Below are 25869 nucleotides of genomic sequence, written 5' to 3' on the forward strand. Positions count from 1 at the left end.
GTTCAGCACCTGGATGCCCAGGTCCCTATCCCAGCTCCGCCACCCCCACCGGCTCTGTGCCACTGGGCACCCACACACTCTGGCCCTCATCTCCTCGTCTGTGCAGTGGGATGACACCGAAAGGAACAATCCAGGCCAGTGTTCAGTGCAGCTGCCAGCACATCCCTTAATCCATGCTGCCTGTCGTTAGAATTACCTACCCCCAGAAATACTTAACTGTCACATTTCTTCATAAAATGGCTATTAGGAAGTTGTAAGTGAGATGATTTAAATAAAAGTACTCTTGGCTGGGCTGGCTTCAGCGCATGACTTTTGGCCTGAGAAATTCTTAAAGCTTTAAAGAAAAAGTTTCTCGGGGCCTGAGCTGATGTGGGCAGGGAAGTCGGGGTAGGTCGCCCATGAGGTCCCCCAAACCCTAGACGGGTGCAGCTCCTGTTCTCTCTCGAGGGCTCCAGAAGGGAGAATCCAGAGATTGGAGGAACAGGGAGGCGGGCCTGGGATCGTTATCATCATCGTTATTGTTGGTTCTGGAAAACAGTGGGTTGCCTCCAGGGGTGGTAAGTTCCCCATTCATGAAGGTGTGCAAGCTGCTGGCCAGCCACTTGGCAGGGGTGCGTAGAGGACATTTTCACACTGAAGCATCCAAACGCCTTCTGAGGTCACTTACGTAGCTCAGGAGAAGTGTAGCTGGGCCCAGAGGGAGGGAGAGGGGACCTCTGAAGAGTCCCAGACACACTGAACCCCTGTGTCTATTTACGCTGAACGAGCATGAACCTTCAGTGGGCGGTCTGGGGGTGTGGGGGAGGTGATGTCAAAGAGAGCATTTCCATCTGACAGAGAAGGATGACAGCGTGGAAGGGTACACCAGGTGTTCTGCCTCGTTCCAACAACTTTTGGTCCTGTTTCCAGAGACCTTGGGATGGAATGAGCTCATCTTGCTCCTTGTTTTTGCCTGTCCCTTGGTCTGTTTGAAGGCCAAAGAGTCAGGAGGCAGGGCCAGCCCGGTGGTGCAGCGGTTAAGTTGGCACATTCTGCTTCTCGGCGGCCCGGGGTTCACCGGTTTGGATCCCAGGTGCCAACGTGGCACCACTTGACAAAAGCCATGCTGTGGTAGGCGTCCCACGTATAAAGTAGAGGAAGATGGGCACGGATGTGAGCTCAGGGCCAGTCTTCCTCAGCAAAAAGAGGAGGATTGGCAGCAGTTAGCTCAGGGCTAATCTTCCTCAAAAACAAAACAAAAAAAGAGTGAGGAGGCCCCTGGGTCAACATCGTGGCCTCAGGCAAGTCCTGCTGTTTCCTCCCCTTTACAGGAGCCAGGTCGTGCTGGACCATCTGGAAGCCACCCTCCCTGTTCTGAGAGAGCAGAGAGAGAAGTATGCGCTTCTCCAAGCCCACACTTGGAGTCGTAGAAGCCACATATGGAATCTGTATTTAGTGAGGCATTTAGATTGAGAACCATGACATTTCTAAACAGAATGTGCTCCTCCGCTGAGACATAATTTTCCCATCTGCATACCCTGTATAACTTTATAACTTCCACCAGGGCGTGTCCGTAAGCCCGGATGCATAAGTGTTATGATGGAAAAAAAGCATCTCGTCTGCCCCCAGAGCCGGCCACGGTGAGACTGCAGCTTCAGTGTTCTGCCTCCTCGTGTCAAGTGCTTTTTATCGCTCTCTTTGCTTTATTGTTGTGAGAACATCTAATGTGAGAGCCACCCTTTTAACAAAGGTTTAAGTGCACGATGCAGTAGTGTTGACTATAGGTACGACGCTGCACAGCAGAGCTCAGGAGCCGTTCGTCTTACAGAACTGAAACTTTACGCCTGTTGATTAGCAGCAATTCCTTCTCCTCTCTCAGCCCCCGGCAGCCACCATTCTCCTCTCTGCTTCTCTGAGTTGGACCATTTTAGATTCCTCACCTAAGTGGAGTCATGCAGTGTTCGTCCTTCTGTGACTGGCTCACTTTGCTTAGCACACTGTCCTGCAGGTTCATCCATGTTTGTCACGTCTTGCAGGATTTCTGTCTTTTTAAGGCTGAATAATATTCCGTGGTATGTATGTATCACATTTTCTTTATCCATTCATCCGTCGACGAACGCTTAGGTTCCTTCCACGTCTTGGCTGTTGTGAATAGTGCTGCAGTGAACGTGGGAGTGCGGATATCTGTTCAACATCCTGCTTTCAACTCTTTTGGATAAATACCCAGAAGTGGAGTTGCTGGGTCATATGGTATTTCTATTTTTCGTTTCTTGAGGACCCTCCACACTGTTTTGCCTAGTGGCTGCACCAGTTTGCATTCCCACCAACAGTGTGCAAGGGTTCCCATTTCTCCACGTCCTCACCAACACTTACCTTTTTAAAATTTTTTTAATAACAGCCATCCTAACAGGTGCGAGGTGATATCGTGTGGTGGTTTTGATTTGCATTTCTCTGATGATGAGTGATTCTGAGCAGCTTTTCACTTACCTGTTGATTGTTTGTATGTCTCCTCTGGAGAAATGTCTATTCAGGTCCTTTGCCCATTTTTTAGTGGGGTTATGTGGAGATTTTGTTTTGTTGTTGTTTGCTATTGAGATGAAGGAGTTCCTTGTATGTTAACCCCTTATCAGATACGTGGTTTGCTAAATGTTTTCTCCGTTCTGTAGGTTGCCTCTGCGCTCTGTTGGTTATTTCCTTCGCTGTGCAGAAGCTTTGTAGTTTGATGTAGTCCCACTTGTGTATTTTTGCTTTTAGTGCTATATCCAAAAAATCATTGCCAAGACCAGCGTCATGAAGCTCTCCCCCTATATTTTCTTCTAGGAGTTTTATAGTTCCAGGTCTTTTATTTTTTTGAGGAAGATTACCCTGAGCTAACATCCACTGCCAATCCTCCTCTTTTCGCTAAGGAAGACTGGCCCTGAGCTAACATCCGTGCCCATCTTCCTCTACTTTATATGTGGGACGCCTACCACAGCATGGCCTGCCAAGCGGTGCCATGTCCGCACCCGGGATCCGAACCGGCGAACCCTGGGCCACTGAAAGGGAATGTGCAGGCTTAACCCACTGTACCACTGGGCCAGGCCCTATAGTTCCGGGTCTTATGCTTAAGTCTTTAATCCATTTTGAGTGAAGAAAAGAGTCCAGTTTCATTGTTTTGTATGTGGATATCCAGTTTTCCCAGCCATTTGTCAAAGAGACAGTCCCTTTCCCACTGAGTATTCTTGGCCCCCTTGTTGAAGATCTGTTGACCATACATGCCTGGGTTTATTTCTGGGCTCTCTGTTCTGTTCCATTGGTCTAGATGTCTGTCTTTATGTGAGTACCATGCTGTTTTAATTACTGGAGTTTTGTGATATATTTTGAAATCAGGAAGTGTGATGCCTCCAGTTTTGTTCTTTCTCAAGATTATTTTGGCCATGCATTGTCTTTTGTGGTTCCATATGAATTGTAGGATTTGTTTTCCATGTCTGTAAAATAGGCCATTGGGACTTTGATCTGGATGGCCTTGAATCCGTAGATTGCTGTGGATAGTACGGACCTTCTAACCATATGAAGTCTTCCAGTTCGTGAACACGGAATAGCTTTCCCCTGTTCCTGATCTTAGAGGAAAAGCTTTTAGTTTTTCCCTGTTGAGTATGATGTTAGCTGTGGGCTTATCATGTGTGGCCTTTATTATGTTGAGGTAATTTCTTTCTATTCTTAGTTTGTTGAGGATTATTTTTAATCTTTAAGTCAGGAGTACTTAAAGGAGTAGTACTTCCAGCTTGGCGTGCTTAACCTGACACAGAGCAAAAGGCTCTGGAACAAGATCCGGAGGCCTGGCTTCCTGTCTCGCCATGACCGCAGATGTTCAGTGAGAAACCTGGGCCAGTCGCTTTTCCTCAGCCAGCCTCCGTCTCCTCGGCTATAATAATAATAATCAAGCACACACTTATTTAGGTCTTAGCTTGAGCCAGGATCTGTCCCCATGGCAGCCCTATGAATCAGGCACCATGGCTAGGCACAGAGACCTTGAGAGACTTGCCCAAGGTCACACAGCTAGGAATGGTGGAAAAGGGGTTTGAGCCCCAGCCATTTGGCCAGGAGGTCTGGATGCTTAAGCCCCAAGCTGGGAGGTTCCCCAACACCCCCTCAGAGCATCCCCATGTGTGTCACTGGGCTGTATCCCCTGGCTATCCCTAGGGAGCCAATGGGACACGTCTTATGTTTTCTGTTTTACATAGGAAGGGACAAACACTGGTTGTGGCAAATGCCAGCATCACAGTGCAGCTGTCCTGTGGTTCAGTCCAGGCTCTGCCTCTGCACCACCGCCTTTTAATCCAAATAATTCATGAGACCACGCAAGAGAGCTGTCTGACACAGGTGAAAAGCTTTAAAACTTGCTTTGTGGCCTCGGTTTTACCAGAAATTATTTTGGGGTACATGGCCTATAGTTTGAGACAGTTGTAAATTTGCTAGGCATCTCGCCATGCACCACCTTCTTCTGGCCCCAAATGTCCTACAGGGTAGGTGGTGCTCTCCCCATTTTCTAGATGAAGAAACTGAGGCTTCTGAGGGCCAAGGACTTCCTCAAGGTCAGAGCAAGCGGTGCCTGTGCTGTCAGATCCACACCCCCTGGCACCAGGTTCCCTGCCGGGCTTGGCCAGCCCATCTCTAAGACTCAGGTGCCTTGTCCCAAACCAGTGTTTTTCAGGCTCAGCATCATGCTCATTTGGGGCTGGAAACTTCTCTGTCCTGGGGGCCGTCCTGTGCACTGTAGGATGTTTTGCAGCATCCCTGGCCTCCCCCCACTAGATGACATAGCCCACCCCGCCAGTTGTGACAGCAAAAAGCATCTCTAGGCATGCCAGCTTGCCCTGGGTTGAGAATCACTGTATTAAACACACATCACATATTGCTCCGTGCATTTTGGCTGAAGCGTCAATGGGTGGTTTTCACATACTTTAGAAATCAACTTAAGTTGGATTTAACAATATTTGGTTGTTTCTAAATTCATTTTCAGTGTTGGATTGTTTTTTTCCTCTTCTGACAATAGCTTTCAAATTCCCTTCTCTAAAATTAGACCTGTCACTTAAAATGACTGATCGACCCAGCTGCCTTCCTCTTGAGCACTTTGTCCTCTGCATGAAAACAGGGCTTTCACGCAAACGTTCAATCTCTCGCCCGCGAGCAGGAGCCTGCTCGTCGCAGAGTCCGTCCCTTCCCTGGGCCACAGCGGCTCCCACACCCCGGATGCTGCTCCCCTCACTGACCATCCTCAGGAATGCGGGCCCCGTCTCATGGCCCTGTGTCTGCAGCTCCCAGAGCCGTGCAGGACACATGGCAGGCCCCTGGACGTTTGAGGAAGGAAGGAGTAGGAAGTGAGAAGAACAAGCGGGTAGGGAAGCGCTGTTTCTACCAGTCCTGGGGTTGATAATTGGATCAGTACCAATTGTCAAAGCCTGTACAGGGAAGCACAGTTTTCTTGAACCTTCCTGAATCTTCTGGAATTATGGTGGTACTTATTGACTTCAGACTGCCCTTCCTTCCCCTGGATTCTTTCCGTCTGAACAGAGGAAGCCAATCATGCTGACTTCTCTGGGCCTCAGTCTCCTGTTATGAAAAATGGGGATGATACTAATACTCAGTTTGCACAGCTGGACTATGTGAAGCTATGTGCATGGACTAGTTCACAGATGGTAACTTCCGGGCTTGTGCTCCATCTCCCTCCCCGCTTGCCATGATCAGCATTGTTTTCTTCTCCCTCGATGCCACACATTTTCAAACTCGGCTGCTCAGACATGCAGTCTTGGTTGGGAAACAAGACACCCAAGCTTGTTAGAAATAGCTATCAAACAAGAGTGGAGCAGGGCGCAGGCTGTGAGTGAGCCGTGTAGGCCTGGGGACGTCTGTTATGGATGCTCAGATGCGTTTGTCTGCTGCCAGTTTTTGTCCACGTGCTGGGTGCACCAGCATCACAGCGTCCCTGGGTTGCTGGTGTGTCCCTCGAGTCCTTTACTAGTTGTCGCGTGACGCCTCCCTTCCCTGCTAGACCCGGGCTATGAGGATGAGGACGTGCGTGTTGTTCCCACTGAACCCCAGCGCCTAGCAGAGCGCTCCATAGACAATTGAATGGAAGGGTTGGGGGGAGACAAGAAAACCTTAGACAGGCTTGTGGCGGAACATGACACCTTCCCCCTTTGCTGGCCTGGAACCGCATGAAGGTCCATCTCATCTGTCAAACCATTGTTAGGAATTCTGCAGCCCAAATCGTGTTTTGCACAAAACTTCTAATCGCAAGTTCGGAAGCATTATAGATAGCTTTTGTTTTGAAGTTCCTCCCCAAATCACTTCCTAACTCAAATGAAGAACTAAAAATGTTCTGTTTCCCTAATAACCAAGACATCTCACTGAAGGAACCTGCTGTGTCCTCGCGGATGGAGAGAATGCTGAATGGAGACCGTCCGTGTGGCCACCCTAGAGTCGTGGTCCGGAGCACAAGTCCTGGAGTCAGCTGTGTGTGTTCAACTCCCAGCATTGAACTTGCGAGTTATGGGGCAAGTTGCCATAACGGCTCCGTGCCTCAGTTTCCCCAGCAGTGAGGTGGTACCCGCCTCATATGATGGTGGTGAGGATGGATGAAAGGATGCGTCTAAAGCTCTCAGCACAGCGCCAGCCACATAGGTGGTGCTGGATAATCTTAGCTATCGTCTTGTAGAAAGAGGGCTGCCCTGGGACCACAAGGCAGCCTGGGGTCCAGCCCACGTCCTCCAACCTCCCACCCATGTAACCCTCTGGCACGTAACTCTCTGACCTCAATCACTAAGATGTAAAATGGGGACATGACTCAAAGGAGGCAAGGAGTGGGGTACAGAGGGGAAGGGCTGCGCAGGGTGTGGCTGTGTTCTTACCTATGAGAGGAGGAGAAAGACCGAGGAATCCAGCACGCCTAGAAAAGTTGTTAAAAGCTGGGATTTTCTCACTCAACATTTGCGGGCTTACTTTCTATCTTTCTGGATTTTCATGACATCAAAGAGCAAGGGGCAGAGAAGGGAGCCCTTCACAGAGCACCAAGAGTCGGGCACCCTGGATCCGCCATCCAGCTCTTCATGCTCACTTTCAGGATGTGAGGCGAGGCCGGGAGGCTGAGGCCCGAGTCAAGATCTTCGCCACTGGTGGCGACAGCCGGGCGACCACCTGTTCTGTCCTCTCACAGTCTCCCACCTTTCCAAACGATAGCAGCTCACAAAGAGGGGACTTTAGATTTGAAGTTGCCTGACTGGGAAATCAGCCACGTTAGGGGCTGAGTCACAAGCCCAGCTAGCCCTGGAGAGGGCCCCCGAGTGGTTTGTGGGTCCTGGTTTGGGGGGGGGCATGCTGCTGAATCGAGGCCTCCGCTGGTCCTGCTGAGCAAGGCAGGGAGAGTCAGCTCACCCTGCACCTCCGTTGTCGGGTCGAAGCAAGGCCTGATGAGAATGAGGGGTGCCGTGTGCTTGGGGTGGTGGATGAGGCCGCTCCGCCGAGGACCAGGGTGCAGGCTTTGAGGCGCTGTCAGAAGCGCGGGGCCCCTCCCTCAGGGGAGAAGGTCTTGCTCTTCTTCAGGGGTCTATCATTTTCCTTTCCCCTGATGCTCTCTGCTCCCTCCACCTCCCAGAGTGACTCCACCCGATTTAACACCCACCTCATTCCATCTTAGGAGGGAAATCAGATGCCCTCTCCCCCAGAGGCAGCAGAAAGGACTGGAGTGACCTGAGCTGACATCCCAGCCCTCACCTGGCCCAGCCTCCGTTTCCTCGTCTGTTAAATGGGGTCAACGATATCGACCTCACTGGGCTGTGGTGAGGATGAAATTAGGTCATGTAGGTGATGGGTCTGGGGAGGTACGATATGTGAGCTCCCTTTCCTCTCCTCTGAAATTCAGAGCAGGTTAGAGATGGACACAGGAATCAGATAGACGGAGAGAAAAATGTCAGCTGTATGCTGAGTGGGCCTGGATTAGAGGATGTGACTTCAGAAATTGTGGTTAATTCTGCACTCCCAGATTTGAGGCACTGACCCAGACCCAGCGGCAACAAAAGGAAGGGACCCGAGGCCCACCCGCCCCGGGCAGGTCCCTCCCTGCATGGAGAGAGCAGAGGGGACACGAGCTTCCTGCAGGAGGCAGGTGCACAGAGAGCCCAGCAGGGGCACCAGTGAGCACACAAAGCTCCTCCTTCCGAAGGCCTTGTCCCTTATCCCTTATGTGGTCCCTTGTCCCTTGGGCTGAGAGAGAGGCGTGTTCCCCAAATGGCAACAGGAAGTGAAGGGAAAGCAGGTCCCCGCCTGACAGTGGAGGAAGCGTGGGCACATTTCCTGGGACACAGTGCTTAATAAATGACAAGCTCTCCTGTCTTCTATACTTCAGAATAGGGCCTGTGCCCCACCATCCGTTTGTGGGCACCACCTCTGTGTTTACAACTCCCCCTCTCCCTCTGACCTCCACTTCCATCCTTGCATCTTCTCTCTCTGACCTCTGACCCCTGACCCTCCTACCTGCCTCCTATAAGGACCCCTGTGATTACATTTCTAGCTCACCTGGGTAACCCAGGATACCTGCCCATCTCAAGACCCTTGACTTGCCCACATCTCCAGAGTCCCTGCTGCCATGTAATGTAACGCTTTCCTGCGTTCCTGGGGTGAGGCCGTGGACGTCTTTGGGGGAACCACTGTGCTGCTGACCACATCCTGCAAGTGGGTGCCAAGTCATACTCTCTGTCCCTGTCACCTGGTTCTGGGCAAAGGGAGATCAAGTGTTGTGCTGCTCCTGAAGCTCAGCCAGAGAGAGCTTGGAAGGCATTTCTCAGTCGAAGGCCGTGCAGTCAAGGCCATGGGCATGTATGGGAGGCGAGGTGGAGCGACGGAGAGAAGAGGAATCTCAGGTCGGTGTGCTGGGCTCACAGCCGCAGCCCAGCCTGTGCGGCAGCAGGAAGAGCCAGGCCCAGGAGGCCGACAGCCAGGTCCCCACCGCTGGGGCATTACCGGCTACATGTGGTCTCGCTGACCCTCCAGCAGTGGCACCTTCACAAGCTGCTGAGGGTGGAAAACGGTTATGCACTTTATGCTTTGTCTCCAAAGCGCTGTGTGGTGAGCTGAGAACGAGGGCTTCAGGGCGTTAGAAGTGGGGAGTGGAGAAGGCCCAAACCCTCTCCCTTGCCCCCCTCCCAGCTGCCCGCTGCAGGTCCCTCAAGGCCCCCCTAGAAGGAGGAGCCGGCAGCTGAGAAGCTAATGCAGACGCGCTTCCTCCCCGGCTTGTGCGCGACTGTCCGTGTTCTTTACCGAGGAGCATCCGCGTCTCCGCAGAGAGAGGGAAATCTTCTAGAATGACACTCACCGTTCATTATGCACCAACTGTATAAAGGATGTTTTACCTCATCATTTGAAAAATTTTTACAACAACCCTGAGAGACCGAGTAGTCTCGCTTTCTTTCAGAGAATGGATGCTCAAAGCCGAGAAGTCACAGGGCCCCCAGCTCACAAGAGGCAGTGCTGGGGGTGGGGTGGGGTCGGGTGGGCAGCCCTCCAGAACTGCTGCTCCTTCCTCTCCATCCTCCGCCTCCGGGGGAGGAGACGGTCGAGAGCCCCGTTGTGTCTCGGACAAGGTCAACGCAGAGTGCGCTCCGTGGCCGGGGCCCCGCGGGACACACTCCAGATTTCCTGGTGCTTCGCCTGTCTGCCGCCCTCAAACTGCCGCATCTAATAAACCTCAGCAGGAGCAGAGGCCGAGGCGGTTGCCTTCCTGCTCTATACGATGATGCCGGGAGTCGGAAATGGCTTCACAGAGGCAAGAGAATGAGACTGGCAGTTTGTGTGATGGACAGGCCTTCCCCCTGGGGACAGGGCCAGCCCAGCAGGTCCTCCCTGCAAGCTCTGGACTCGGGGAGAGGGTCTGAAGGGCCAATTTCTGCCCACGGCTGGGTAAATGCTTTTAAGTGTGAGATGACTGCAGAGCTGCTTTCATAACTGTCCCTGAGGAGCGTGTAATTTTAGGCTCGATGACTCTTCACTAACCTTTAAACCCTTCAGGTGCGCCCAAGGCAGCATTGCTATGGAGAGAATTGGAAGCAGGGAGGAAGATGGGGTGGAGGGGGTGCGAGGAACCGGGAGGGAGCACCACGTTTGAAGCCGGAGTGCAGCTTCCAGGGGAGGAGCAGAGGCTGTGAAGCCTCTGGAACATGAGCAGGTCAGGGCGTGGGGCTCCGCACCGAGGCTGGGCATAACACAGACGTCAGGGTCACATGTGCACAGGTGGCGGCCAGGCAGCCTGGGCCATGGAAAGGGCCCGCAGAGACCCTGGGCTATTGGAATCAATGAATTGGGGTGAAGATTAAGAAAGGCGTTTAAGCTCCTCTGATCCATCCCTGAAGATGTGCTGGGGACCACAATTACCTTCAAAAGGGGGCAGATTATGGGGCTGGCCCGATGGCCTAGTGGTTAAGTGCGCTCCACTTGGGCGGCCCAGGTCCGGGGCTTCTGATCCCAGCTGTGGACCTCCTCCACTCATCAGCCATGCTGTGGTGGCATCCCACATACAAAATAGAGGAAGATTGGCACAGATGTTAGCTCAGGGCAAATCTTCCTCAAGCAAAAAAAAAAAATATATATATATGTATATATAAACAATATATATAAGCAAAATATATATATTATATTAAATAATTATATATATTTATATATTATATATAATAAACATATTATATATAATATATATTATATTAAATAATTATATATTATATTAAATAATACATAAGCAAAAAATAATATATATATTATATATATAATATATATTATTATATATACATATATAAACAAATTGAGTTCAGACTGAGGCTTTTTGGAATAATTTTAGCTTCTGTCACAGCCCTGAGAGCTGTAGGAATCAATGAATTTATCAGAAGCCACTGCTTTACTCTCTGGATGCGACAGCAAAGATGGAGTCTAAGATTCTATTTTCTCAGCTCACTCAGGTGAGAGGCAGACGCAGGACAGGAGGGCCTTTGCTGTGTGTGGACGGTAAAACCCGTGTTTGCCAACAGCCGCGTCGGTGCGCGCGGGCTCGGAGCCGTCCCAGCAGCCGTTGCGCTGGAGTCTGTAGGACGCCCATCACTTTACAAAGAATTACTCGCCTCCCTACAAAATAAATCATCTGTAGATCCAAGGAGGTCGTAGATTAGATCTTCTCCTCCAGTGCAGGACAAACTTTGCTGACAAATGCTGGTGACAAGACAAATTTGTAGACACGAGAGCTTTCTCCTGAAAGGCAGTAAGAGCCACGTGGGAAGAGGGCTCCCAGCCACAGTCAGCCCGACGGGGCACGAGCCGCGAGCTCGGACGTTTCCGCGTAATAATGACCCGTTTATGATGCTTCCGAGGCCCTTCGAGGCAGTGGGTCTCCCGTCAGACTGCATATATAAGAACAGCATGCTTTCCTATCATTCAGCAAGCTCTTGCTTTCTGAGGAAATGGCTGGGATTGCAAGAAAACAAGTGATTTGTGTCCAGCCTATTGATCCAAGACTTTAAGTAAATAATGAGCAGTGGCAGTTCTTACCCAGGTCCCGACACCAGAGGACAAGGAATCCCAGCAGGCGGGGTGAACGGAGGCCCTGCAGCCAGACCTGGATGGAGCCGGGGCTCCGGACTCCACAGCCGTGATGGTGATGCCCTGCGAGTGGCTGTTAGGGTCAGGTTTGGCCTCATGTGGCAGGGATTTCAACAGTGACCTAAATGAAAATAGTTTTCTCTCTCCCGTGAGGGGAACTGGGAGGCTGGCAGAGCAGCCCCAGGGCCACACTTCCTGCTTGGTCCAGGGCAGTCCCTGTTTAGTCCTCTTGTCTTGGAATAATTATTAACACTCTTGAAAGTGCCCAGGTTTGGATAATAAATTAAAGAATCACTCTAGTGAGTAAGAATACAGGCTTCTTCTAACTGCCTGCTCCAGCTTCTGAGCAGGTGGCTTCCATCCTACAGCAGGTGCTCTCTGTATATCATGCAGGTTGTGCATTGCACAACTCTCAAGAGCATCATGCACATTGTATCCATTGTAGATTTATTATGGCAGTTTTCCAGTGGATGACAAAGTGTCTTGTGGAGCAGGGACCTTTTCTAATTCTCACAGAGTTACCATGGGTGTCAGCAGCAGTGCTGTCTTGTGGTCACCTAGTGATCCAAGAGAGCTGCTGAAGCTCCAGCCATCACATTCACCATTCTGACAGCAGACAGCAGAAAGGGTGGAAAAATGAGATCACACCTTCTTGATGAAGAGCTCGTTTTAAGGAGACTTTGTGGAAGCCCCACCACCACTTCTGTTTGTATTTCATTGCCACATTTTGCAGAGCACACGTCACTCCCAGTACTGTAGGAGTTTTATTAGTAATGAAGAACGGGAAAATGTGGGAGAAGGGAGAAAACAAGTAATGGGCCACGCCACACAGCTCCACCTTGCGACCCCGGATTTAGCAGCGACTCTCAGAGACCACCTTGTACCTGAATTTAATTTAGGAAATGGATGCCTTTTCCTGACCCTCCTCCTTCTCTTCCTTTCCTGCGTTATAGATCTGGTTCTACACCAACAGTATCTTTGGAAAAGCTGGGATCCCTCCGGAAAAGACCCCGTACATCACCCTGAGCACGGGCGGCATCGAGATTTTGGCTGCCGTCTTCTCTGTGAGTAAACAGAGCGTCATTCCTGAGAACATCGCAGGGGGGTCAACAGCACAGGGGAGGTGGGGGGCGGCAGTGGGGTGACACACAGATGCACAGGCAACAAACGGGCTCGCCTTTAAAGGAGCCTGCCCTCCGTCACTGGGCAGGTGTCTGAATTTTAGGAGTTTATCGTGAAGTCCGTCACTGATGTTTCACCCATCTAGAGCATATTCTTATTTATATTTTACTTCCCTGTGTCTTCCTTTTAACAGCTGGGTCCCTCCTTTGAACTCTCCCCTAGTCACAAATGATGCGATGTGATGAGCACCCTGTGCGGGGGGCCGCATCCCCCGGGAGTGCAGATCAGAGTCCCCATGAGCCTAATGTCTGTTGACATGACTTTCAAACCGTTTCAGAACCACTAGCTGTCATCTTCCCACCCCAAACCCCATGTAGGAGTTTACAAGACAAAGCAAAGGAGAAAGGACATTCCAGTTGATCGGTGTGATAGACAGCGTGACTTTAACAATAAGCAAAAATGTCCAAAAGAAGACATGGAGCTCATCCCTCCTTCTCGACCTCCAATATGCGAAATAAACATTTGGGGCGGGGGAGTTAGGGGACTTCAGAATCTAGCAGAAATTGCACAGTTTTGGAATCAGACCAAACTGGATTTGAATCTTGGCTCTGGAACTTGTTGGCTGTATGATGTTGGACAATGCTCTCAACCTCTCTGAGCTTCAGTTTCTCTCTTGATGGGATGTTCATGTCTCTTCTATCTTGTGGGTGTGCGGTCTGTGCCTCACATTTTGGGCACAAAGTACACGATGGGGTTCTTTTCCAAAGGAAAGAGAAGAGGGTTGGGTCAGAGTAGCGTTCCCTGACCTTGAGGGATGGGCTCATTTCTTTCCGCTCTTGCTCGCTGCTTTGTACTAACAGGATGGATACCGGTGCAAACCCGCAGAGGCTTCCAGTGGCTTTTCTGACCCATTTTCAACAGAGCGCTTTATGTCACTCTTAATGGGGTCTTCTAACAAGACGCTTTTAAAAATGGATGCCATAAAACATGCGGGGGACCGACGTTGTCTCCTTCCCCTTCCGCTGCAGTGTTTCTTGTCAGAGGGAAAATATGTCAATGTTTCACCATCTGGAGATTTCACGAAATTCTTGTCTCAAGGTGCAGACCCCATCCCGTCGTGATTAGTTGTTTTACATTGATCAACAGAAAGGCAGAGTCGGCGTGGCATGAAAATGATGGGAAAATTACAGAGTTTGTTTTTTGGTAAAGTATTTTTTTTGTTGTTATAAGAAATCAACATGAGCTCATTAGGGTAACTTTGTAACATTCAGAAAAGTAGAAAGAAACGAAGAAGAAATTCCCCGATTGTGCTACTCAGGGAAGTTTGGCCAAAGCTCCCTTTGTCTTTGCTCTGCGTACATGTATGTTTTATTCTCTCACAGCAAGAATCCTATTCCATATACTCATTTTCATCCTGCTTTTGTTAGCATAACTTTATGTCAGAATTATTTTCCCTTTCCTTATTTGTCATTTCAGTAAATTTTTTATTAAAGTGTAACATATATACGGAAAAGTACGCAGGTCCTCGGCCCTCTGAATTCACACTATCCTTCTTCAAAACTTGGCGGCCCAGTGGTGTCCTTGACTGTTGTCTGCGAGGTGGGGCTTGTTGAGAATCTCGGCTCAGAGCCTGGACAACTGAGCTGCACGGCCTGGATTCTGATCCCAGCTCCGTCCCCTTTGAGCCGGGTGGCCATGGGTAAATTACTCAACAGCCCTGTGACTCGATTTCCCCATTGCTGTAATAAGGAGACCACTGCCGTCTCATAGGGACGGGGTGAGGGTTGAACGAATGAGGACACATTTTGTGATGTGAGCAGTGCCCGGCAAGGGCTGTGCTCTCGGTGGCTGTGGACTGTCCTTCCTCCACTGGTGGGGTCCACTGACCGCCATTGTAAGTTAGGCTGTGGGACTGTGGGGGTGTCCTGGCAGACAGCACGATTTCAGAGGATTTATTCCACAGTCTTTTACAGTTGAGGTAAGTCCCAGAGAAGTGACTTGCCCAGGACACACAGCCAGTGGAGTCAGAGCCTGAGGAAGTGGGGGAGCCCCCACTGCTCCCCAAGACCCTGAGTGCTTGACATGGGTGTCGTGAAGGCTCACCCCACTCCTGAGGGGTCGGTCATCGCCCCCCTTCGGAAGAGGAGCAGGCAGAGGGAGCGGTGGCGCTGCTAACCTCGGCCTCCCCAACTCCAGGAGCCCCCACCCCCGGCCTCCTCTCTCTGCCTGGCAGACTATCTTCATTAAAAGCTGACAATATTTGACAAAGTGTTTCTTGGAAGTGCTGACCCCAGGAAGGGGAGTCAGTGACTGTGCCCTCTAAGAGGGCCTTCTAAATCAGGACCAGGGTCACAGCCTCTGCGGAGTCTGCCTGCTGCTCCTTCAGGTCGGGATCATGGTGGATCACGGTCATTGGGATCATGTACATTCCAGAGGGGCGGGAATCTCCATGTGGGCCCACTGCGGGGAGTGCGGGCTTCCTAGTCTGGCGGTGGATCCACTCATTCATGCGTTCCTCCATTCCACAAGCAACTCTTGGGCACCCACATCATGCTCATGCTGGAGGTCACCAGTGACGTTGCCATGGTCTAGAGAGAAAGACAGACTCGGAGACAGACGTGTACCGTGTACAACCCTGGGATGAGCTCTTCTGGGAGGGCTTCCTGGAGGAGGAGCCCAGGAAGCCAAGAGCTAAAGGGCCAGCAGGAATTAGGCAGGTGAAGGGAAGTGAAGTGCATTGGACAGCCTGTCCCCGGCCCCTGGCACACTGTGGGCGTGGTCCCCGGTCACCTGCTCTCCTTCCTAGTGTATCTTCTCAAAGAGCTGGGATGCAGAAGAGTCCATTGGAAACAGTCCTTAAAATGGTAGCATTTACCCCAATCCCTGGAAAACCATGATGTTGATTCAATATGAGACTGGGAATGGAACAATGTGCTGGGGGAGAAAGAGTTTTGGCGTTAGAGCCTGGTGGCTCTGAACTCAAATCCTAATCACCCATTTACCAGCTGAGGGGTCTTGGGAAAATTGTCCAACATCTCTGAATTTATTTGCTGGTCTGTAAAATGGACAAAACCATGCCCACCTGTGGTAGGCAGAATACTGGCCCCCCAAAATGTCCGTGGCCTAATTCCTGGCAGGATGAAACTGTTACCTCATATGGTAAAAGGGGCTTTGCAGACGTGAGTCAGTTAAGGTTCCTGAAATGGGGAGGTTATCCTGGATTATCCGGGTGGCCCAAGAAAAATCCCAAGAGAGAGTCAGAGAAGGAGATGTACTGACCAAAGCAGAGGCTGGAGGGAGGCACTTGTTGGCTTTGAAGACGGGGGAAGGGGCCACAAGCCCAGGAATGCAGGCAGCCTCCAGACGCTGGTAAAGGTGGATGGATTCCCTCCTGCAGCTTCCAGCAGGAACACAGCCCTGCCAACAACTGACTTTTGCTCATGAGACCAATTTTAGACTTCTGGCCTCCAGAACTGTGGGAGAATAAATATGTGTTTCTTTTTTTTGTTTGTTTGTTTTTATTTTTTTATTTTTTATTTATTTATTTTTTTATTAATGTTATGATAGATTACAACCTTGTGAGATTTCAGTTGTACATTTTTGTTAGTCATGTTGTGGGTACACCACTTCCCCCTCCGTACCCTCCCCCCACCCCCCCTTTTCCCTGGTAACCACCGATCAGATCTCCTTCTCAATATACTAATTTCCACCTATGAGTGGAGTCATATAGAGTTCGTCTTTCTCTGACTGACTTATTTCGCTTAACATAATGCCCTCGAGGTCCATCCACGTTGTTGTGAATGGGCCAATTTTGTCTTTTTTTATGGCTGAGTAGTATTCCATTGTGTATATATACCACATCTTCTTTATCCAATCATCAGTTTCTGGGCATGTAGGCTGGTTCCACGTCTTGGCTATTGTAAATAATGCTGCGATGAACATAGGGGTGCAACGGACTCTTGAGATATCTGATATCAGGTTCTTAGGATAGATACCCAGTAATGGGATGGCTGGGTCATAGGGTATTTCTATTTTTAACTTTTTGAGAAATCTCCATACTGTTTTCCATAGTGGCTGTCCCAGTTTGCATTCCCACCAACAGTGTATGAGGGTTCCTCTTTCTCCACAACCTCTCCAACATTTGTCGTTCTTGGTTTTGGATGTTTTTGCCAATTTAACGGGGGTAAGGTGATATCTTAGTGTAGTTTTGATTTGCATTTCCCTGATGATTAGCAATGATGAACATCTTTTCATGTGTCTATTGGCCATTAAATATGTGTTTCTTTAAGCCAGTAAATTTGTGGTAATCTATTACAGCAGCCTCAGGAAGCCAATTCACTACCTTCCAGTATAATGGAAACGAAACTCAGAGTGCATGAAGGTGCCTGTGCCCTTCCTGCCGGGGTCAGTGTTCAGTAAATCCCTGGCCTTTACAAAGCTTCTGTTACCTTGTTTCCAAAAATATAGATACTGTTTCACCCAACTCTGCGAGGTAATTGCCTGTCAAAAAGGACTTTCCAACTTTTTCCTTTCTTCTTACCGAGAAGCCTATTTTGACAGTCTGTTAAAATGGCTTTGGGGCCTCATAAAATGGAGAGGGGAAAGGCACGTTTTTTCATTTGTTCTGCAGGTCATTTTGGCTCACAGCATTGCTCGTCAACATGGGCAGCCGTCAATAATTGCCACCTTGCAGAACAGCTGGTTTTCCAAGTTGATTTTCTTGGTGCAGCATTAACTCTCTGAGGAGTGAACTTCCACTGAGGGTCATTCGGGCCGTGGGAGCCTGAGCATCTGGGCCACGTGGGGCAGCGGCTTGTGGAGCACGAGGCTTATTCCGTCGAGGAGCAGAGACTCTGTGCTTTTCCAAATCAGGGGAAACGGAATTCACGTCACTCTTGCTCCTTCCTCCTCGCAGTGAGTTTTTGTAGCTGTCAGGAAGCGACTATGCCTAGAGTTGAAGTAAAAAAAATCCCATGGTTTCTGCCACCTCCAGTCCCCTCTGCTTCCCAATGGAGTCCACAATTTCAGAATCAAAGGCTTGAGAGTTCACGGCCGCATCTCGAGCCCCTGCATCGGTCACGTGTTACAGGAGAGAGTGGAAGAGGCAATGAGGCAGAATGGTGGACTGTGTGGGCTCTGTGGTCTCCTGGCCCTGCGCTGACTAGCTGGGTGACCTCAGGCCAGTTACTTAACCTTTCTGAGCCCCCATTTTGTCTTAGGAAAAGTGGGGATAATGACTGATCGATACTTCAACAGGTGTGATCCTGAGAATTGTGCAGTAATGCACAGGGCTTCACATAGAGCTGGTACTCAATGTTAATTACTGTTATGGGCTGAATTGTGTCCCCACGACATTCATATGTTGATGTTCTCACCCCCATCACCTCAGAACATGGCCTGATTTGGAGACAGGGTCATTGTGGATGTAATTAGTTAAGATGAGGTCATCCTGGAGTGGAGTGGACCACTAACCCAGCATGACTGATGGCCTGATAAAAAGGGGACACATGCAGACATGCGCCCAAAGAGAACACCATGAGAATTCTGAAGGTGTGCTGCAAAAGCCTAGGACTCCCGGAAGCTGGGAGAGATGCCTGGAGCAGGTGCTTCCCTGCGCCTTCAGAGCGAGCATGGCCCTGGCGACACCTTCATCCCAGACTTCTGGCCTCCAGAATTGTGAGGGAAGAAATTTCTATTGAAATTTGAATTGAGAAATTCGAAATTGAAATAAGAAAGCCACTAGTTTGTGCTATGCAGCCCTAGCAAACTAATACAATTATTATTGGTTACTAATCTTCCAGGAGAGAACCCAACATATGTTGTGGAAAAATCTGAAGATGCCCGGCTGCCTCCCCAAAACATAGAAGGTGAAACTGGGGCCAGAGTGTTTATTCCTTCAACACTCAGCAAGTGCTGGCTGGTCCCCTGCTCTGTGCCGGGCACGGGGCTAGGTGTGGGATGCAGCAGGGGACAAAGGAGACAAAGTCCCTGCCCAGGAGAAGGCAGGCTCCTCGTGGCGGGAAAGTGAACAGTAACATGAGCGAGGGAACAGTGTGGTGGGTTAGAAGGTGAAGGATGCTCTGAGGATCAGAGGAGCAGAGAAAGGGGGATCGAGAGGTGGGGCGGGTTGCTGTGTTAAATATTGTGGTCAGGCCCAAGGGATGAGGGAGTTGTCTACCCAGATGACCAGAAGAACGTTTTGGGCGAGGGAGCAGCTAGAAGGAAGGCCTGCATCAGCCAGGCCCCAGCAGGAGAGAGAGGCACGGCGAAAGTGAGTAGTCAGAAGGCAGAGGAACACAGGCGTGGGTGGGTCTGTAGCGTGGGTAGGCCACCCATCAGGAGCGGGGACCTTCAGTAGAGGGACACAGCCAGCCACATGTGCCTGTAGGGGGGCAGCCAGGGGACCCACACCCCAGTCCATTCTCTTCTTTCCTCCTTCTGACTTCTTACTGGGGCCTCGTTTGCTGACACCACCCAGAGGCAGAGTGCAATGGGGCCTGTTGATCTGGTCCTATGGGTCCTCCTCCAGGACACAGAGCAGGGCACAGGGTGGCTCTGGAGAGGTGAATAGAGGATGTCCAGAGCAGGCCCCACACAGGCAAGAGCATGCGCAGCGGTTTGAGGGACCACGGGGAGGCTGGTGGTGGGGGGCGGGCAGGGCTGGAGGGCTGGGCCCAGGCTGTGGAAAGCAGAGTCCATGTCAGGTGTAAAACAGATCCCTCCGGCCACTGTAAAGAGAATAGGTGTCGGGGGGGAGGGCAGGGTAGACACAGGGAGACGGTTAGGAGCCTCGAAAAGAGGCCGATTTCCCCAGGGACTCATCGGACCGCGTGTGCTCTGACGCTGGCATCAGACCACCGAGCGCAGCGAATCCTCCTCCGCCCGGGAAACCTTCCCGTTGATAAATACGGATTCTGCTGCATTTCTATGGGCCGCAGAGTAGCTGGAAGAAACAACCCCCCACCTCCACTCACGTGTTAGAGGAAGTCCCCAGTTTGTCTGACAAAGCTTACAGGAACTTCGCGGAGGGAGGGAACCACATCAAGCAAAAGTGGCACCAGGTTTCTCCCTTGGGCCCCAAGCTCTGGGGGGTGGGGCGTGAACGGCTGCCAGGGGCTCCGTCCAAGCCGGCAGCACCCACCAGAGCTGAGAAATTACGATTCAGACTAAGCAGCTTTTCCTCTTGGGTGCTAACATGGTCCTTAGAGAAGAGCTTATGTAATCCATTGTCTTGGTCGGGAGCGTGCATAGAGATAAGGACTGTCCTGGTTCTGAGGGCTCATCCTCATGGGAGGGGGGTAGGGAGGGGGCACGCAGAGGCAGGCCCCACACCCCCAGCCGACAGGCGGTTTCTCCCTGGAAGCCCATTTCCCTGGAGGCCCTGTTCCCACCCACCCTCAACTCTGAAAACACCTTTTTTTTTTAATTTAATTTTTATTGAGTTAATGATAGGTTCAATCCTGTGAAATTTCAGTTGTACATTATTGTTTGTCAGTCGTGTTGTAGGCGCACCCCTTCACCCTTTGTGCCCACCCCCCACCCCACCTTTCCCCCAGTAGCCACAAATCTGTTCTCTCTGTCTGCATGTTTAAATTCCTCATATGAGTGGAGTCATACAGAGATTGTCCTTCTCTATCTGGCTTATTTCACTTAACATAATTCCCTCAGGGTCCATCCATGTTGTTGCGAATGGGACGATTTTGTTCTTTTTTACGGCTGAGTAGTATTCCATTGTATATATATATCATATCTTCTTTATCTACTCATCAGTTGGTGGGCACTTAGGTTGCTTCCATGTCTTGGCTATTGTGAATAATGCTGCAATGAACATAGGGGTAGATGGGACTTTTGGAATTGCTGACTTCAAGCTCTTTGGATAGATACCCAGTAGTGGGATAGCTGGGTCGTATGGTAGTTCTATTTTTAATTTTTTGAGAAATCTCCATACTGTTTTCCATCGTGGCTGCACCAGTTTGCATTCCCACCAACAACGTATGAGGGTTCCTTTTTCTCCACAACCTCTCCAACATTTGTTACTATTTGTTTTGGTTATTTTTGTCATTCTAATGGGTGTAAGGTGATATCTTAGTGTAGTTTTGATTTACATTTCCCTGATGATCAGCGATGATGAACATCTTTTCATGTGCCTATTGGCCATCTGTATATCTTCTTTAGAGAAATGTCTGTTCATGTCTCCAGCCCATTTTTTGATTGGGTTGTTTGATTTTTTGTTGTTGGGTTGTGTGAGTTCTTTATGTATTATGGATATTAACCCTTTGTCAGATGTATGACTTGCAAATATTTTTTCCCAGTTAGTGGGTTGTTTTTTTGTTTCAATCCTGTTTTCCTTTGCCTTGAAGAAGCTCTTTAGTCTGATGAAGTCCCATTTATTTATTCTTTCTATTGTTTCCCTTCTCTGAGAAGACATGGTGTCTGAAAAGATCCTTGTAATACTGATGTCAAAGAGTGTACTGCCTATGTTTTCTTCTAGAAGCTTTATGGTTTCAGGTCTCACCTTTACGTCTTTGATCCATTTTGAGTTTATTTTGGTGAATGGTGAAAAAGAATGGTCAGTTTTCATTCTTTTACATGTGGCTTTCCAGTTTCAACTCTGAAAACACCTTTTGATCCTGTGGTTCTATTTCTGAGTTTGGCCAAGGATGCACCACACGTCCGTCCCCTGAGGCCCGCCCTCGGGCTCCTGTGCTGTGCTCCCAATGCTTTATTTCCCTCCAAATGTCTCCTGATTTCCTCTTCATCTCTGGTGGCTTCCTTGGCTCCCCTGTGCCTCGGCTGGTCCCCCCAGCTGCTGCCATCAAAGGAAGGTGGGGACATGGCCCCTGGGGGTCAGGTGGAGACGGCAGCTGCTCCCACCACCCTCTCCCCTCTGCCACCAGGCTCCCTCCACTCCGTGCTCCTGATGTTGGAGCACTGATTCCTGTCAGCTGGCCACCCAGCTTTCTCAACTCCTTTTCTTTAAGAGCTGAATTTTTTTCCACCTGCCCCAAATCGAGAATGGTTTAGACTTATGATCATAAACCTCTTAAAAACCACCTTTTCCTTCTCAAGAGGGGCAGGAGAGTGGGGGGCGTATTACCCTTAGAAGCTGCAGAAGCTATGGCTTCAAGCCAATTCTAAAGCAACCCAAAAGGAAGAATTTTCCCCAGGACTTGAGAACTTGGAAAAGCCTGGGCTCCTGGCACCTTTCCTTCTGTTCTGGCTGGCCCCGTCCATGTCTGATTTTGCACTTTTGTTGAAATGTCTCAAGACCATTTAATTTGTTATACGTGGGCATCATGGACCACCTTGGAATGATAATCATTTAGAAAATAACTTTTTTCATTTCTTATACCTTTGGCCCAAACAGATATACAAGTCTCTCACACGTTCATCTTTTAAACAGACATTTCTGGACAAAGTTTATGTTTCAATAAACAGTTTTCAATTTTAAGTTTAGAGAGTGCCTATTCCAAGTAGAAAATTGTTCCTGAGACCCTGTCTTCTGAATACAGACTTTAAAACTCCATTAACTTGCAGATAACCGAGGTCTCTGCTTTTCAGACAGAGACTTGTGAAAGCAAAGACTCGCGCTTGGATGTTTAAAACAGAAGTACAAGCAGTTAGAAGTCATGCCGAAATAGGACGTTCTCCTGCCATCTGCCTTCGCTTGCTTTTCTCTGCCGAGAGAGCGATAATGAAAGCATTCGAGTTCCGTTCTCCCATCCTTCTATAGCTGAAGCTTTGGCAGTAATCCAGCTTCCGCCTGGAGAGGCACTAATTGCTGGTGTGGCAAGGGCTTCTCAAAGACCCCACCATCCCCTAAGTGTCAAGATCAAGGGCAGCCGTTTGGGATTCCAGGGTGCTGGCCCCAAGCTGGGTGGCATCTTGCAGCAGCGTTCAGATTGTGTGTGTGTGTGTGTGTGAGAGAGAGAGAGAGAGAGAGAGAGACACACACACACACAGTAGGTTTAAAGAAATGACAGTGGCAGATATCATACTGTATCTCTGCAGACCCTGATCTTCCTGTGTTCTGCTAGGCCAGGCGCTGGCCCATAACAAGCAGCCAGTGCGTAGCTACTAATTGAGTAAGACTCAATTAAAGCTGGTGGAGGGCAGGAGCATCTGCCAGCTACACAGAGCCCCCTGCCTTTGGCTAGGCGCCATGCCCTGTGCCCAGGGGCTGCCACGTCTGATGTTCCAAGGGAGGCTGAGCCCCCGCCCACAGCGCTTCCTCCTTCTGGAGCCCTGCACACAGTCAGCCCGCATGGCCCACATGCTCATGAGCAGCCAGTCAAGCCAGGCGAGTTCATGGGAATCAGCAGAACGAGGAGAGGCCCCAGTTGGAATAGGACAGAAAGAGCAGGGTGCCTTCCCTGATCTTGTGGGGATGAACTCTTACAGGGCTCTGCGCCCCTGAAGTGTTGGGAATTCTGTGGAGCGCTGGGTGCTCCCTGCCCTGTGTACATGGATTTAAACATTGAACACGACATAGATGGAGATGGACCCATAAAATTCATATAAAGTAACACATGTAAAATGCTGTAAAGGCACATTAAGTCAAAGGTGGAAGCTTTGATTGAGTCACATTTGAAATAAATGGAATTTTAGACTCTTTTCCCTCCCCGCGCGTCTTCCTTCTCTCTCCCTGGGTTCAGTCATTTCACAGACTCCATCAGGCGCGAGCTCCCTGCGTTGGTTTGCTGGGCTGCCTGGCAGAGTATCGCAGATGGCGTGGCTGGCACACTGCAGTTTACCGTTTCACCATTCTGGAGGGAGAGGGCTGGGAGCAAGCTGTCCGAGGGCGGATTCCTTCTGAGGCCCTGAGGGACAATCTGTTTCCTGCCTCACTCCCAGCCTCTGGGCCTTTGCTGGCATCTTTGTTGCTCTCGCTTATAGAAGCATCACCCTGACATCTGCCTCCGTCTTCACGGGCATTCTACCCCTGTGCACACCTGCCGTGTCCAAATGTCCCCATTTTATAAGGACACCAGTCCTGTTGGATCAGGGCCCACCCTGATGGCCTCGTTTGAACTCGAGTACCTCTGTAAAGACCCCATTTCCAAATAAAGTCACATCCTGGGGTACAGGGGCCTAGGACTCTGACGTATCTTCTTTGGGGAGGACACAATTGAATCCCCAACACTCCCCAAGGGCGAGGACTCCTGTCGTTGTCTCCCCTGTACCCCAGTGCCGGGGCCTCACACACAGGAAGGAGGAAAGCTCCAGGACAGTGTGTATATCCTCTTGGTAAATCTGTTTGTGCACTTGTCTCACTGACAGTGAGGAGAGTCAGGGAAGTGCAGGAGTAAGAGCAAGACTCTGGAACCAGGCTGCCTGGGTTTGAATGCTGGCTCTGCCACTGTGCGACCTTGGGCAGACTGCTACCCCTCTCTGAGCCTCAATTTCTGGATGTAAAGGGATGATAATAGCATTACCCCATACAGATGTTATGAGGGTTAAATTATGAACATATGTAAAGCGTCTAGAACCGTGCCTGGTACATAGTAAGTGTTATAACAATGTGCACTACACAGTAATCAAGACAGCATGGTTTTGGCTTAAAGATAGCGGTACAGATCAATGGAACAGAGTAGAGTTCACAAAGACAAAAGGTGCCACAGTAAGTTGTGGGGAAAAGTAGTCTTTACAACATGGAGCTATAAGAACCAGACATTCACATGGGAAAAATAAAAGACAATGCTATCTCATTTCATACACAAAAATTAACTCCAATGGACCATAGACTGAAACATAGAAGCTAAAATTATAAAAACTTCTAGAAGGGGACATAGGAGGATGTCTTTGCAACCTTGGGGTGAACAAAGATTTCTCAGATGGGACACAAAAAGTGTGAACCATTTTTTAAAATTCGTCAATTGGATTTCATTGAAATGAAAATCTATGACTATTTAGAAGACATTGTTAAGGAAATGGAAAGGCAAGCTACAGACTGGGGAATATTCACAAAGTACACATCTCACAGGGGACTTGAATCCAGAATATGTAAAGAACTCTTAGAACTCAACAATAAGGAGACCAACAACCCACTTGAAAAGGAGCAAAAGCCTTGAAAAGTCCCTTTCCAAAAGAAGATCTCAAAAAAGTCAACAAACAAATGAGAAGATGCCCAACACCGTTAGTCATCGGGGAAGTTAAAACTAAAAGCCACAAAGCAATACTACTATTCACCATAAGGGAGATTAACGTTAAAGTGACTGATAATACCAAGCATTGATGAAGATGTGGAGCAGCTGGAACTCTCACATGCTGCTGGTGGGGACTGAACACGGTACAACCCTTTGGAAAACAGTTTGACAGTTTCTTATAAAATTTTTACTATAACAGCCATTCTTCTCATAAGTTTCACCCAAGAGAAATCAAAGCACACATGTACACAGAGATTTGAACACTGATGTTCACAACAGCTTTATTCATAAGAGCCCAAATTGGCAACAGCCCAAATGTCCATCAGCTGATGAATGGAGAAACAGATTGTGGTATATCCATTCAATGGACTATTGCTAAGCACTAAAAAGGAATGAACCATTGATCTCAAATGGTGATGAGATATCAAAAAGGGATGACTCTCAAAGCATAGTGATCTCCAGTATGGAACTCCAATCTTATCTAGACAAATCTAGTCTATGGTGACGGAAGGGTGTCAGTAGTTGCTTGGGGCTGGGGAAAGGGGCTCAAGGAGACTTTGGAGTGATAGAAATGTTCTATAACTTGATGGGGTCATGGTTTTATGGGTGTATAAATTTGTCAAAACACACCAAACTGTACATTTAAATGAATGCTTTCTATTGAATCTAACTACACATCAAGAAAGTTGATTTTTAAATCCTAACCAAAAAAATATTTGACTATAATTATCCCACCAGAGGTCCTAGCACTGTGGGGTGGGCACTAGGTGCTGGGTAAGTGGTCACTGGCTGGATGAATGACCCCATGGCTCAGGAATCCCCAGGGGGGCTTTCCTGGGAGCATCAAGAGGCTGACAGTCCATCCCGGCTGACGTCAGTAGCCCTCAGAGGCAGCTGTCCTCCCTGAGTTAACGTCCTCACCCGTGATTTAACACTGAGAGGAAGCACCATGTTTGCTTGGATCCCTTCCAACAGGCTGCACTTGAACAGGGCTCAAAGGAGGCGG

At 49.5% G+C, this 25869-nt stretch overlaps 1 protein-coding gene across 7 annotated transcripts in view; it reads left to right on the forward strand.

Annotated features, from left to right (window-relative positions):
* Positions 1–25869, forward strand: part of SLC2A9 (solute carrier family 2 member 9) — a 231717-nt gene that overhangs the window by 142416 nt on the left and 63432 nt on the right. For 6 of the 7 annotated variants that reach the window (XM_070506228.1, XM_044767825.2, XM_044767826.2 and 3 more), the window contains one exon: positions 12549–12659. The exons of the other annotated variant lie outside the window; for it this stretch is intronic. In XM_070506228.1, coding sequence (XP_070362329.1) covers positions 12549–12659 — 111 coding nt within the window. The remainder of the gene's footprint in view (positions 1–12548; positions 12660–25869) is intronic. 7 annotated transcript variants of the gene reach the window in all.

The sequence above is a fragment of the Equus asinus genome, chromosome 3 (assembly GCF_041296235.1).
Source record: "Equus asinus isolate D_3611 breed Donkey chromosome 3, EquAss-T2T_v2, whole genome shotgun sequence".
NCBI classification, from domain to species: Eukaryota; Metazoa; Chordata; class Mammalia; order Perissodactyla; family Equidae; genus Equus; species Equus asinus.